This window comes from Pinus tabuliformis, chromosome 5_1 (genome assembly GCF_031772625.1).
Source record: "Pinus tabuliformis cultivar Carrire ecotype Pingquan chromosome 5_1, CPIR1, whole genome shotgun sequence".
NCBI classification, from domain to species: domain Eukaryota; kingdom Viridiplantae; phylum Streptophyta; class Pinopsida; order Pinales; family Pinaceae; genus Pinus; species Pinus tabuliformis.
Genome location: NC_142305.1, coordinates 875,044,543 through 875,060,630, shown reverse-complemented (window position 1 = coordinate 875,060,630; position 16,088 = coordinate 875,044,543). Strand labels below are relative to the sequence as shown.

At 33.8% G+C, this 16,088-nt stretch overlaps 1 protein-coding gene across 1 annotated transcript; it reads left to right on the top strand.

Moving 5' to 3' along the window:
- The first annotated feature begins 2,739 nt into the window (after positions 1-2,739).
- LOC149167609 (aldehyde dehydrogenase family 2 member B4, mitochondrial-like) lies at positions 2,740-6,845 on the top strand. Its single transcript, XM_089431560.1, has 10 exons — positions 2,740-2,842; positions 2,936-3,078; positions 3,286-3,439; positions 4,003-4,232; positions 4,450-4,539; positions 4,659-4,832; positions 4,922-5,059; positions 5,972-6,109; positions 6,227-6,288; positions 6,535-6,845. The coding sequence occupies exons 1-10, from the start codon at positions 2,740-2,742 to the stop codon at positions 6,806-6,808; spliced, it is 1,506 nt and encodes a 501-aa protein (XP_089287686.1). The 3' UTR covers positions 6,809-6,845.
- The last annotated feature ends 9,243 nt before the right edge of the window (positions 6,846-16,088 follow it).

Below are 16,088 nucleotides of genomic sequence, written 5' to 3'. Positions count from 1 at the left end.
ACATAACCCAATAGCTAACTATATGAAATGTTTGACTCCCTCAAACCTCAACTAGAGTTACGATTTGGACCTTCTAGAGTCCTTTTTAAATTTCACACATGGCAATCCCCATATGCATGGGTAACGGGGATTAACATGGCATTGACTTGTACCATGGTGGTCAGTATGGTATATCAACCTGCTAGAGGCATACATTTTGTATAAAAACTTCAAGTACCAGATGGTATCGCAGAAACGATATTTTTTACCATAGACAAAATAGTTTAATGCCTCAAAATGCCTCTGGAAGAATTCATACATAAATTTTTCAAATCAGGACCCATTAATAAAAAAATACCATACAAGTTGATTCATTTAATTCTTCCACTCTGAAAGAATTGAGATAGATGAAGAACACTATAACAATTGAATATGAAATAAGAGAAATTATAAATGAGAAATAGTATCGTAATTCCCTAAATTACATATGAATGAAGTCAAAATTGGAACAAACTTACCCCTCAAAGAATACAAACCTATGAGAAGATAGAAAAATAAGTATAAAGAAATGGGGTTTTAAGAAATGAATGATGATAACCTATTGCAATGCTCATAACCATGAAAAATCTATAATGATGAGATAAACATAAAAGAGTAATATATAGATATATAAAATTAAATATGCGGAAGTTTCTCAAACAAGTGTAAGAAATCAACCAAAACATGATGGAGGCTTTTGTAATTAGGGAATGGTCATGATGAAATAACTTAGCACTCTATTTTTATATTGTCAATAAGCATGTGGCAAGTGGTTGTGGAATCACATATGTGATAAAAGAAAAAAACTATGTAAACTAATGAGAAAACACTTAGCATGAAGTGTATGAAGGAATGTTGTGAGAAATTCTATAATGAGAGTTTGAAAAGGATTATGCACAATTGACAAAACTAGTGATTACATAGAATTGGAAATGGGGCTATCATGAGGAACACATGCCCACAATAATGTGTGCTTGTTCTTAGTCGTTCACACATGTTCCCTGTTGTCTAGGCTCTGTAAGGCCCAAGCTACCAACTAGGACCCCAACGAGGCTACATGATTAGCATTGCTCAAAAGTGTGTGTGCATTATTAGGAAATATAATTATGTTAGTCTTATGCACTATGAAAACCTTATTTTTGTGGAATTTGAAAACCCTACCAATGTGGAATGTGGAAACTCCAACATAGTGAGTTCAAATTTGAGTGCATAATTAAAAAATCTGAGTAAACACACCATATTGACCATGCATCACAAGTTGGTGATGTTTTTTGATGTATATTGAAGTGAAATTTGAAGACATTACTTTTGTGCAATTTGAAAAAAAACTGCTTTTATGGAATTTGAAAACCCTCGTATTGTGGAATTTGATGGAATGGAGTCATATGGATGTAATTGTTGTTTATATCATTATGACTAATTTATTGCCAACACTCTCTATCTTTTTATTCCAATTTACAGATTTTCTAGTCTCTCTCTCTCTCTATTTATATTTCCCTCCCTCTCAATTTTTAACGACAACTTCATTGACTCTCATTGAATAAATTTTATGAGCTTTCTTATCATTGGGATCTCTAAAAATAGAAAATACGACTGACAAGAACTATGACCATACTAACTATGACATACAAGAACTATGAACTTGAGATCTTTAACCCTTAGGAACTATGATGCATAGTAACTATGACCTGGACAACTTTGACCCTCATGAACTATGAACTCAGAAATCATTCCTTTGTTGTTCATAGTTCCCTTGTCAATTAGGAACTATCACTTTATTTTACAAGAATCATGACCATAAATTTGTCTTTATTTTTTATTTGCTGAGATCACACATAGCACACGAGAAACAACATTTGTATACCAAGAATAAAATAGAAAATTTAAAATATTATCTTAATAAAAAAATGACATATTCAAAGAATATATCTCAAAGAATTTACAACTAAAAGTAACCTTATTAACATAATGGAACAATGAGCTTATCCTAAAAAGCCATATAAATACCAAAACCTAAGAAACATTTTTATTAATAAAGTATTCCACACAATGTGAATGTATTAACCAACCACTCACATAGCCAAATCAAATATCATAATACTTAATTGAAAACCCTATTACAATGTAAAAACATGGTTTAAGTTTCTATGAAATGGGAATCTCAATGCATATAATATTGTCCACTTAGAAAAATAACCAAAAAAATAATCATCTATATATATATATATACATATACATATACATATAATTTTAACGGTATCAGGGAAAGTCATGTAAATTTTATATATATATATATATATATAGTGGATTAAAGAAGTTATAATTATGTATATATATATATATATTGTGGATTAAAGAAATTATATATATATATATATATATATATATATATATATATTTTAATTTGATATTCTATTGCTTTTATAATTATGTTGAGGATCAAAGTTGACTCATTTATCTCTAGTGCTTCTTTATAATTACGATGAATATAAAAAATGATAAATTTAATTTGATGCAGCATATCCTATTGCCTTTTTATAATTATGATCAACATCAAAGTAATAAAATTAATCTAGTGCAAGGTTTATCAATGTTACCTCTTTGAGGTTAACAAGGACCGAGGCTCCATGATTATGGTTATATATTATGGTAAGGAGGGCCACGGTATGCAACGTTCGATTATCATTCCGAGCCTCTTTCTGCCCGAAAAGAAACTCCGAGATGGCGTCCCTTTCTTCCCAATCGAATGCCACCGTTTGCCCCCCAGTTACAGTGAAGTATATGAAGCTCTTCATCAATGGAGAGTTTGTAGATTCAGTTTCAGGTATTTAATTTCTTGATCCATTGTACAGTATTTTAAAGTCAAATCAAGATTTGTGTTTAGATCTTTAGGGCTGATTTATTTGTATTGTTGCAGGGAAAAAGTTCGAGACTTTGGATCCTCGAACAGGGGAAGTGATAGCGAGCGTATCAGAGGCCAGGCAAGAAGATCTGGATTTGGCTGTAAAAGCCGCTCGCGCAGCATTTGATCACGGGCCATGGCCTCGCATGTCTGGCTATGTAATAACTGTTATTAATACTGTTCCAACTTTCGCTGCATTATGTTGCTTTCTGGTTTCTTTTCTGCGTTTTTTTCTCTTTTCCCTTTCTTTATCAATATTGTTCATCTTTTGCTATATTATGTTGTTTTCTGGTTTCTTTTCTGCATTTTTTCCTCTTTTCCCCTTTCTTTTCTTCTCTTAATGGATTAGCTTGCTGCCGGTTCAGCAAAGAGGGTGCATTCTTCACAAGTTCGCGGATCTGGTGTTGCAACACAGTGAGCAGCTCGCAGTTCTCGAAACGTTCGACAATGGGAAGCCACTGGATATGGCTAGGATGATGGATTTACCTGCCTGTATCGAGATTCTACGATATAATGCTGGTGAAATATCCTGAATTAAAAGCTATGAACTTATTTGTGTGTTTGTTTTTTTCTAAGTTGGGGAGCCCTGAGCTCAACTGAATTGCGACAATATTTTAGAATCATTTAACTAGATTATTGATTTTGGGAATATTTTAGAATATTTAATACATTTTTTTGGAATATTTTGGTATAGTAAATTAATTTTAATTTTTTTAGAATATTTTGGGATTAGATATAATAAGCCAATTTTTTTAACACACTTTAGAATTCCAAAATATCCCTAAAATCCATAAAAATATTGAAAATTACCAAATTTATAAACTTCTTAAATCACCTTACCTTTTCTCAGTATTTTGAAATTCACTAATCTAAATTTGAATAATGTAAAAATGTAATAGTGCTAAATTTAAATAATCTCTTTTCAGTGTTTTGAATTCATTGATCTAAATTTGAATAATGTAATGGTACTAAATTTAAATAATGTAATGGTAATTGATATTCACACATCTAGGTTTGGATCATGTTGTGATGCATTTGGCTTTTAAAGATCTTGATAATTTTGGATCTATGAATATGTGCAGGATCAGCTGACAAGATCCATGGACTAACGTTGAAGATGAGTGGACCTTATCAGGCCTATACTTTACATGAACCCATCGGAGTTGTTGGCCAGATTATACCATGGAACTTTCCATTGCTGATGTTTTTCGCTAAGGTCGCTCCTGCATTGGCCTGCGGATGTACAGTGGTTATCAAATCTGCAGAGCAGACTCCTTTAACTGCACTTTATTGTGCACAATTAGCCAGCGAGGTATTTATATTATCATTTTAATAAGATCAAGATATTGTGGATCCAATCCAATAACTGTTTAATTGGAGTTGGTCTGTCCATAATTTGTAATTCAATTAGCCAGCGAGGTATTTATATTATCATTTTTATATTATCATTTTAATAAGATCAAGATATTGTGGATCCAATCCAATAACTGTTTAATTGGAGTTGGTCTGTCCATAATTTGTAATTGTAGGCAGGAATGCCCCCTGGGGCTCTTAATGTGCTCTCTGGCTTTGGTGAAACTGCTGGTGCTGCCATGAGCAGCCACATGGATATTGATAAGGTAAGCTCATACATTGATGGCAAATGCTATAATTTTTTCATTTAGGGATCATTGGTTCATGAAATGAATACGGTGAAAGAGTATGAAGGGTTTGTAACTCCCTGTTGGATTGTACTCAGATATCATTTACAGGGTCAACTCAAGTTGGGCGACTTATTATGGAGGCTGCTGCAAAGAGCAACTTGAAGCCTGTGACATTAGAATTGGGTGGAAAATCCCCTCTCATTGTTATGGAGGACGCTGATATTGATGAAGCTGTGGAACTTGCCCATCTAGCAGTATTTACCAACATGGTGACTATACAAAAATATTAGATTGAGCAAATGGTATTGCATTGCATCAAGTATGTTGTTTTGATATTTATGTCATCAAATTTGTGCAGGGACAACTCTGCGTGGCAGGTTCACGGGTGTTTGTTCAAGAAAGCATTTATGATGAATTTGTGAAGAAAGCAGTGGAAAGAGCAAAGAAGCAAGTGGTCGGAGACCCTTTTAAGTCTGGTGTCCATCAAGGCCCTCAGGTAAGCAATGCATGCACCTTTCTCATAGATTGCAATGTGTAGAAACTTGCAGTACACTTCGGTCGTGTGAGTTTGTCTGGTCAAAGGTTCAACTCCAATGTCTTGTGCTTTCACCTTTCTCAGCTACTTGAGAAGCCCATCCACTAAGATTGAATATTTTGTAGTTTTCTTTTTTTCGAATATAGATTCTAGAATATTATGTCAAGTAATTTAAGAGTGTAACTTGCTCCCACTTTAAAATAGTTTTCTTAGTAAATTTGATAAACACCCAATTCTAGGTTAAAGAACTAGTTTATATTTTATTTTATTTTTACAATAAATTATTAATTTGACTTTTATTATAATATTTAAAAATATATATATTTTAGATATTTTTATAAAAATAATATAAATTATTAATTAATTAATAATAATAATAATAATATGATTTGAAATGGTCAATCTAGATGTTCAACGCTGGTATCGATGCTCAAATATACTTCTATTAATATTCCATTTCATGACATTATTTGGGGAGAACCAACAAAATCTGACTATTAAGCTAAATGGAATAAATAAAAAAGACAGTGGCGTGATTTCATATATGTGCTTTGGTTTGGAATAAGAACACAAATAGAGTATCTCATCTTCCGCCAATTCTCTCTCTTAATAATTATTAACTTATTTCCATGTCTATGTCTATATTCTATATAGGATGGTTATGGAATAAATTATAGTAACTTTATGATAAACTATAGTAACTTTATGGAGGACCACTTGGCAAAGTAATTTATTTTCTGAGCGGGATAACTTTGGACAGCCTGTATTTACTTCTTATAAGAAGTTTAAATATTTTTATTGGGTGTATTTTATGGTTTCGAAAGATGACACTTACACGATTTATATGTGATAACTTTTATTTTTTCTTTTCAGATCGACCAGTTGCAATTTGAAAAAGTGCTGAAATATATTCAATATGGAAAAGATGAAGGAGCTAATTTAGTGACTGGAGGTAGCTGTTTAGGTGGTCCAGGATTTTATATTGAAACTACAATATTCTCTGATGTTCAGGTGACTTGAATTTAATTTATATTCAATCAATATTTATATAAAAATATTATATTATAAATATATTTTTATATTATGAATATAGTTTCTAGATATTTATTATTTTAAAATATTTTGCAGGATGATATGAAGATTGCACAAGATGAAATTTTTGGACCAGTGATGTCTATTTTGAAATTCAAGTAAGAATTCAGATTTTTTGTTTTTATCTTTACTGATGAATACATTACATGATATATAATAAAATAATTTACAATTTTGAATCTTTTTATATGTTTCAAAGATTAATTTGTATATATTATTATTAATTTATATAAAAGTTTATAATATTTTTATTTTTATTATTTTTTAAAAAATAATTAATATATATTATATAGTATATATCTGTAATTTTGAAATTAATAAAGTTATTGATTTGTGTAATGCAGGACTATAGATGAAGCCATAGAAAGAGGAAATAAAACAATTTATGGTTTGGGAGCTGGAATTGTTACTAAAAACATAAATGTGGCTAATAGATTTACTAGATCTTTGCGTGCTGGAATGGTATGGATCAATTGTTACCTTCTAGGGAGTGGAGACTGTCCAATTGGTGGATACAAGATGAGCGGAATTGGGAGAGAATATGGATCTAATGGCCTTGAAAATTATTTACAAGTCAAATGCATCATTACTCCACTTCAAGAATCTCCTTGGTTATAAGAGCTTCTTATGACTTTTTATGTTATTTTATATTATTGTGTGGTATATAACTATTGCAATTTTAAACTTGTTTCTGATTTTAAATAAATTTATAAAATTACATGTTTTTATTGTTTTACTTTTTTTATCTTATTGAAAATTTTCTATGTAACTTATACATTTATAATTTTATAATTTTACTAGTTGTATTTATATTTTAAAAAAAATTATAATTTGTTTTTATAAGTGTATTGATCATATTTTAATGTTTGTGTATTTTAAAACTATATGTGAGCTTTGTCTATTCTCTATTTGAGTGCATTCAACCATAACTAGCATCAACATTCAAAAGCATGTCAACTCTTCTACTATGATAGCATTCTTCAATGAAAAGGAAATATACTGAATAAAATCCAATTCCATGACGCTAAGTGTCATTTCTATGTGTGCCCATTTACTCATTTAAGAAAGAAGTAAGAATGTCCATGGTTATACAATAAGAAGTGGATTTGAATCTATTGTTGTGGGCATGAGGTTTGTAAACATGTATGTAAAATGTGTGGGGTTTTAACATCCACCATAAATTGTCTTAAAGAATGCGTAAATGAAATATTATATAATGGAATGAAAACATTGTGTTATATGGCTTTGCACATATTCCTTTGCTTGATGAATGTAGTCTTGAGGTTGGTGTCACACCTATAACCATCACTCTTTTATCAAATGTCTATTATTTTCCTTTAACAATGGTAATTACAATATGTTTATATATTTTTACATAGATGGTATTGGACAACATTGCATGAAAAACATGGAGTATAATCATGGGAATGTCAAAATAAATGCTAAAATCAGTGATAATGAGATTATTGGTGAAATATATTTAGGCCTATTACCATTCCTATAATGATTTTACATAGCCCATGCTTTCATAACTATGTGAGAATATTTTCCGACCAACCTTTTGCATGCACCCAATGATTGGTTTAAAAATTTAAAGGAGGAAGGTGGCTTTATTTAAGGAATATGATGGAAAATGGAAGAGTTCTAAGGGTGACACTCGGTAATGCAATTACCAAGATACGTGCACTTTTCTCATTCCATTTGGTGGAATCATAACCCTTCCCATGCTCTAATGATATAAAATACCATGGATATTCCATTCGAACAATTAGTCAAAATAGATTCACTATGTTGATTAATTTTCCCTTTAGATTTAAAATTTAGCTATTAATTGATTTTGTACTTAAATAAACAAGACAATTGAAATCAAATAAATAGAGAATACAAAGAAATACACACACCATCTACAATAAGCACAAGTTTTACACTAGGAAACCCTTACAGGTGAAAACCTTGCTAGAAGGTGAGGTTGCTCTACTCTCTTTTATCTAGTATGAAAATGGTGCAAGTTCAAGGAAAGAGGTACTTATATGGGGCTATCTAAGACCTGTCACCTATAATGTTGTTATAGAATCATAAGCCCCTATAATATGCTTTCTAACTTCATACTCCTAGTTTCTTTTCTCAACTATGGAATATAATACATTAGCATAGAATGGAACCCCTACTCCTAGTGGCATGATATTTAACCTAGCTTGATAGCCAACTATGTGTAAGGTTTGACTCCCCAACCTCAAATAGAGTCTTATTAAAAGTACATATGTGGCTAACCCCATATACATGAGTAACGGAGTTTGACGTGGCATCCACTCATACCATGGTGGTCAATATGATAAGTTAACTTGCAAGAGGAATAAATTTTTCATACAAACTTTGTCTGTGATTCTTGCATTGTTGGAAATGTCTCTGAGTTTAGAATAGCTATAGAGGGTAAGGAATAATAGAGATCTTTGGGATAAAAAAAAACCTTTTAATTCCTCAAAATCACTCTAGAAGGTTTCATAGCCCAATTCTCCAAACAAGGACCACACAATGAAAATGACCTTGCAAATTGATTCCTCAAATGTTTCCACTCTGAAAGCATCAATATAGATGAAAAATAATATAATGATATAATATAAATCATCTACACAACCATTTTGGACCAATATATATTATATTCCATAAAAAATATTTGCATAGACTTAATCCATAATATCTTTCTTAACGCATGGCCCATATATGTATATTTACATCATGCATTCTTAGTCATTCACTAGTTAGGCATCAGCTTTGATATCCACTTTAATAATATAATATTTACATCAATTACATAATGTAATCCAATACATTATGAGAGTCAAAACTCGAGCATTAAATTTCTTACCCCTTGGTATAGTCATATCTTAGTGGTGCTAAAAATTAGAATAAAATGGGTATGTATCCTTCATGACACCCTCCAAATCCCATGTAGTCTCATAGGGACCAAAATGTTTCCATTGCAACCTTACCTATTTGATGGATCTATTTCTACGTAATGTTACTTTTCTATTAGTGATGCACAATGGCTTTTTTTAAAACTCTCTTATGGTTTCATCTAGATAACATATCAATCAATCATATGTGTGTGGTCATCATTAACATATTTTAAGCAAGGAAACATGTAAAAACATCATTATATTTATGTTAGTAGGAAATGAAATTTTATGGAATATTCCCTATCCTATCAATTACTTCAAATGGCCTACAATATCTTAGTGTTAGATTGTCACAATTTCCAAGTTTTAAGGAACTCTTCTTTGGCTTTAGTTAGAGAAAAATATTATCCTTAACATGGAATTATCTATGCACTCTATTTTGATTTGGATATATTTATGTATATCTTGGGATTCCTTTAAATTTTACATAATTTTAGCAACTTCCTTATCCATTCCCTTAACAATTTCTAGCCTAAGCACTGATTATTGAATTATCCTAGATCATTGATGTCCTATATCTTCTACCATATAAAGATTAAAATGGGCTCATTTTCAATGATTCTTGATGCCCATTGTTATACGAGAACTCTACCAAGTGTAGATAGTATTCCTATGTATATGGTTTGTGCATCATATACATGATCTAAAATTAGTTCTTCAAGCTTCAATACTAATTCATTACATTTAAAAAGTCTCTCAATTTATCACACTTGCATAAATCAAATGTTCAAGAACAATAAACAACCAATTAAATAACCACAATACTCAACCAATTGATAATGGAATTCGCCAGAAGGCTATGTTTTTGGGTCTACATCAATCCACTAACCAACTTTAATGATTCTCCTTCAAAAAAAGGATTTTCCTTTTACAAAAAGGGATGAAGATTCACAATCAATCCTACAACTTACTTTCCCCCCTTTCCAAAGGAAAAATGGATTCATGAGAAAGCATTCCACATATTTTCTATCCTTTACACTGGGAAAGTGAATCCATAGGAAAGAATAAAATTTTCTTCCTCTCCTATTGTAACGTTGCCTCCTCTCACATCTACCCACTTTCACAGGCTTACCCAGGGTAAACATGAGATGCAGGGTTACTATGATATGACTCAACCTCCTAGATGACCTTAAAGAAATGGAGTTGACACAACTACACCTTACTAACCCTCCTCGGGTGCCACAGGATCCCCAGGAGTAACCCAACCCCTCCAAGTGTCCAATCCCTTAGAAAACTCACCTTTTCCCTAACCTAGAGCCCCAGTCGCTCCATTTCCAAGGCCTCCATCTGACTATGGGTTCCCATTTGCTCCCATAGGCCTGCATCGGTGCAACTGTAGCCTTTTTCTGCTAGTATTGAGCCAGCGACTATGAGAATTAAGGCTACTTTCTAAGGTTGGGGCTTAGCCTCTGCCCAGAAAGATATGAAACTTCCAAAACTCATAAAAGACATGAAGACAATACTTGCAAACAAAAACTAGAATTAGGACTTGACCTGACCATCCCCAACCAGGACTGTCATTTTGTCAAACACTTGGTCGATATGCCACCTTGATCAGGTGCTCAAAATTATGCTCAAAAATCAAAGTGTCAGAATCTTGTTAAATTTATCTTCAGATCGAAGAGCTCGTCATTCTAATTCCAACAGTGTGAACGACACTCAAATTCGAGTTCGTATGCAAAAGTTAGAGCAAGTCAATGTTCAGGTTTGACTTGCTCACATGGTAATATTGGATGATGTGGCAAGGTCCATCAGCGCATAAGGAGGCACCAAGTGGTAGGTCTCCATTGGCCCCCGCATTTCACAAATCGCAATTGCATGCGAGTCGACGTTAAAAGTCAACCCCCAAGGAGCGAAAGGTTGCGATGCGATAAGGTAGGTTGAAAGACATTCAAATATCGGACATAGGTGCAATGCGATGGATCACAATCGTAGATTGGTGAAGGGAAGACTTTACGAATAATCAGCCACCAACAGGTACTAGGTTGATATGTCATCACACATCACATATCGCACGACACTACATAGTTGGTCCTAACAGGTTCAGGTTGCTGCAAATCGCAACAGGGCAGAGTCTTACAGACCTTAAGACCATCGGAACTCTGCCGATTGCAATATCCTGGATGTGATAAGTTATGAGATGCAGTTTAATGTCCCGTTGGGTCCGCCAATATCCCAATCACACATTGCCGCTTTTTTCACAGATCATAAGCCTGTAGAACTCCGCTGATTGTGATTTGTGATGGGATTTCTGATTGCAATTTGCGATGTACAGTTGGCCGACACAATATGGCTAGCCACGTGGTGAAATTTTTGCTCAGTTAGAGCATTTTTGGGGCTAATTTGTAGGATCATGCAAGAAATGGGGCAATTTGTTGAGTGAGTAGTGGGAAAACTAGAAGAAGTCATAACTCCTTCAGTTATCCACCAAATTGGATGCAAAAAGAGGCTAGATGGCCATTTTTGAACATTCTGGGCTCATTGGAGTAGGTTTCAGAACCATTTGATCATTGTAAATACAAATTTTTACACTTTTGAGCATAATAGAGAGGCCTAAGCCATTGGAAGCTAGACCAAGGAGACGTAGCCCAGGAGGGGTGAACTCCTTTATCATGTGCTTGTTGTAATGTATTTTTGATGATGTTTTATACATGTTCATGTTGTTGTTCAGTTTGTGATTTATGTTAATTTGCTCATAAAATTAACATAAAAACTCTTCATTTCACTTGTAAAAATTAATGAATCCTTAAGTGAAATGAAAGCATTTGTTTATAATCTGAGAAAGATCTTAGCACTGCAAACTAATATTCTAAATCAGATCAATTTGCTATCAGACCACTAGGTTTTGCTTTGTGATAGAAGGACTTAATTGCTTGCAAGTTTATGTCATGCTTACAAGGTTAAAACACAAAAGAGGTAAAGGAAAGCTAGTTGGAAGCCCTAAAGTTGGGTCAAGGGGAAGAAGAGCAAGGATGCCACAATCTCCAACACCACGTCAACCTCAAGTTGCAGTTGACACTCCATAGATAATTTCTCATGAAGGAGAACCTACAAACATGACAGAAGATGAGAAGACCTTCAAAAAGGCTTTATTTGATATGACATAGATGGTAAAGGTCCTCTATGAAGAGAGGAATAGAAGGTTGCAAGGAGAAAGTTCCAAACCTCCTAAAGGAGAAGGTTCTTTAGGAGGAGGTAATGGAAAAGGAGGTAATGGGAATGGAGACAAACCTCCACCCTATCCACCATCTTCTTCATCTTCTTCTTCACAAGCATCTTCACACTCTTCCACTAATACAACCCTTACTCATACTCATCATCATTCTTCAAAAGGAACTGGTAAATCGGCTTTTTAAGAACTTGATGTTAAATTCAAGTTTCCCATTATAATGGTGAAGTGAATGCAGAGAAGCTTGATAATTGGATCTGTCTGTTGGAGGTCTATTACAGGATTCAAAACCTTCAAGACGATGACATAAAGACTTAGTTAGCTTCCTTTGAGAATGGAGGGTGCAGCACGAGTATGGTGGGAATCAAGGACCCAAGAAGAGACTAAAAAACATGTTAAGATCTCTATTTCCTGGAATGATTTCATTGCTGCAATTAAAAGGAAATTCTACCCTCTAGCTTATATGCAGAAAGTCATCATGAATTGGGAGAACTTTAGACATGTTAAAGGTCAAAATGTGCAAGATTGCACCCAAGAATTCAGAAAAAAGGTCTTTGATGTTAGGAATAGATCTGTAATCACATGACACTTTGCTAAAGCACATAGGGGGTTTACACAGTTACCATAGGCATACTATCTTAATGTTTAATCCCAGTAATATAGATTATGTGTGTGTGCAATCCACTCATCTTGAGGGAGGAGGGAAAAACACCCCAAAAGAGGGTAGTAAAAAACCATTTGAGGGTAAAGAGAAAGGAAAGGGTTTTAAGGGAAAGAAAAATGCATTCATTAAAAAGGAAGGAGAGAAAACAATCTGTAAACATTGTTCCAAAGAGGGTCATGATGAGGCTCACTATTGGAAGCTTCATCTCGAAATGAAACCAAAGAAATTCAACAACAAAGGAAAAGAAAAGGCAAATGCAATCACTCAAGAAGAGGATTTGAGATCTGAATCGGTTGATGAAACAAAAATCACAACCATGGGGTTTCAAGGAAAGGAATCCATTTCCAGCACTAGTTCTTCAAACTCACAAAATGAAACTCCAAACGAAAAGAGGAGAATAGAATTGTTTCACATAAGTGCAATATTGAGACATAAAAAAAATTGATACAATGTTTGATAGCGGCTCTCAAGCCAATCTTATCTCTGAAAACATTGTCAAGAGTTTAAATCTAGAAATTGTTCCACATGATAAATCGTATTCAGTTGGATGGGTATCTGACATTGTGCAATTGCAAGTTACGAGAAAGTGTAAACTGAAATTCGCAATCACTGCAAAATTCATAGATGAGGTGGAGCTTGAAGTTGTGACGTTAGATATCTATGGAATTGTTTTGAGTAGTTTGTACCTTTATGACAAAAAAGTTATTTTCCATTGACATGAAAACAAATATCACATATTCAAAAATGGAGTAGAATATATTGTGAGAGATCACACCAAAAAAACAAATCTTTTGATTGTTAATGCAGGGCAGATGAAAAGACTAGTGAATTCGAGCAAGAATTTTGTGCTTCTCATGATCAAACTCGAGAATGATATTGATTATGAAGTGTTTGATGGTTGTAATTTGAATTTGAAAATTGATTTGGTTGATGCTGTTAACCAATATGATGAAATGTTTCAGGAATCAAAGGGATTACTTCCTAAGAGGGGAATCCAACCTGAGATTCTATTATAGCAAAAGTGTCTTCTTCCTAAGATTGGCATGTACAGGATGTCAGTGATGGAAAGCACAGGAATTGAGATGCAAATCCAAATAGTTTTGAATAACAGGATCATTTGGCCTACTCCTTTACCATGTAGTGCACCTCTTGTTTTGGCACCCAAGAAGAATGGTAAGCATTTCCTTGAATGGGATTCAAGAAGTGGTTTTCATCAAAGTAGATTTGTTGAAGGAGATATAGGGAAGATGACATTCAAAACCAGGGAAGGTTTGTTTGAATGTATTGTTATTATTTTTGGTTTTTTCCATGCTCCTACTACTTTTACGCATATGAAGAAAGATGTGTTGAAGCCATTTCTAGACAAGATAGTCTATTTGGATGGAATTTTCATTTTTAGAAAATTTGAACATGTCATGTGTGAGAAAAAAATACTTGATTTCATATGTCAAGAATATTTGTTTCTGAAGATGTCAAAGTATATGTTGGATAAAGATTATTTTATGTACTTAAGTCATGAAATTGGTTCTTCCAAGTGTGTTCAGGTTCCCAAAGTATTTTGGTAGTTTGCGTGGGACGTGGAGAAGGTGAGATGAAGCTAGACGTCTCCAATATTGATGCCATAACAGTCTGTGGTGGTATTGGCTCAATTTTTGCAGACACAGGTGAAGGAATCATACATCCCCGCGAAGCCACAGATGCCTTTGCTCTGCTCATAATTTACGCAGGTAGGCTCAAGATATTCATTTGGATAAGAGGTTTTTTGGGAGCAGCACGATGTTGGAGGAGAAATTTTGTTAATTTTTCTTATATTGTAGTTCATTTTCATTCATTGGTAGTTGTGCAAAAGGTCTTCCAGTGGAGAGGCAAACAACAAGAGGCATTTGATGGTTTAAGACAAGAGATTGGTTTAGCCTTTACACTTTCTTTTCTAAACTTGAAAAATTCATTTAATTTTTAGGTTGTTGTATGTGACTATGCCATGGGCACAGTCTTTTTTCAATTTGGTAAGCCCATTTCTTTTCATTCATAAATTTTCAATGATAAAGTGTTTATGTTGTAGCGACAAAGGAACTTTCATTGGATGGGTATTCCACTTGGTTAAAAGGTATAAGAAAGGTATAAGTGACAAGTTTGTTGATGTACTTTCTTGGCCTATAGTTTGTATAACTATTTTCCTCAAGCATCATTTTGTTTTCAGAAAAATACATACTTTCAAGATGTATATTCAAGCTTGAGTCAAAGGAATCAATTAGAGGAATTTTTTTACCATTTGCATCATATTGTATTGTATCATATTGGTAAGAAGGATGTTACTACTGATAGTAACATGGACAAGGCCAAAGAGTTCATTGAATGAATCCAAATGGTACATCAAACAGTGTAAGAACAACTTGAAAAGGTTAAAGGCAAGTACACAGAAAGGCACAACAAGAATCGTGGAGATCACGAGTTCCAATTCAGTGATAAATGGATCGAGATTGGAAAGGTGAGGGAATTGTACCCTCACCTACAGGTCAATTGAAAGTGATATTTTTGGGTCCAAAGACTTCCTATTGGGGAGGAGTGATCAGGTGCTCAAAATTATGCTAAAAAATCAAAGTGTCAGAATCTTGTTAAATTTAGCCTCAGATCTAAGAGCTCGTCATTCTGATTCTAATGGTGCCAATGACACTCAAATCCGAGCTTGTATTCAGAAGTTAGAGCAAGTCAAAGTTCAGGTTTGACTTGCTCACATGGCAGGATTGGATGATGTGGTAAGGTCCTTTAGCGAATGAGGAGGTGCTAAGTGGCAAGTTGGCATTGGCCCTCACATTTCACAAATCGCAATCGCAGGCGGGTTGACATTAAAAATTGGCCCCCGAGTTGGGAAAGGTTGCGATTTGATAAGGCAGGAAGAAAGGCATTCAAAAATTGGTCGATGGTGCGATGCGATGGATCACAATCGTATATCAAAGGGAAGGCTTTACAGATAATCAGCCCCCAATAGGTATTGGGTTGCGATGCAATCGTACATCACATATCACACGTCACTACAGAATTGGCCCTGATAGGTTTGGGTTGCGATGCGATCTTGCAATTGCAAATCGCAACAGGGCAAAGTTTCGC

Excerpts from the sequence above, each read along its gene's own strand:
- LOC149167609 (XM_089431560.1), top strand. The coding sequence starts at position 2,740 with ATGGCGTCCCTTTCTTCCCAATCGAATGCCACCGTTTGCCCCCCAGTT. Across the intron at positions 5,060-5,971 it reads GTGTCCATCAAGGCCCTCAG|ATCGACCAGTTGCAATTTGA; the intron begins GTAAGCAATGCA and ends TTTTCTTTTCAG. Across the intron at positions 6,289-6,534 it reads ATGTCTATTTTGAAATTCAA|GACTATAGATGAAGCCATAG; the intron begins GTAAGAATTCAG and ends TGTGTAATGCAG.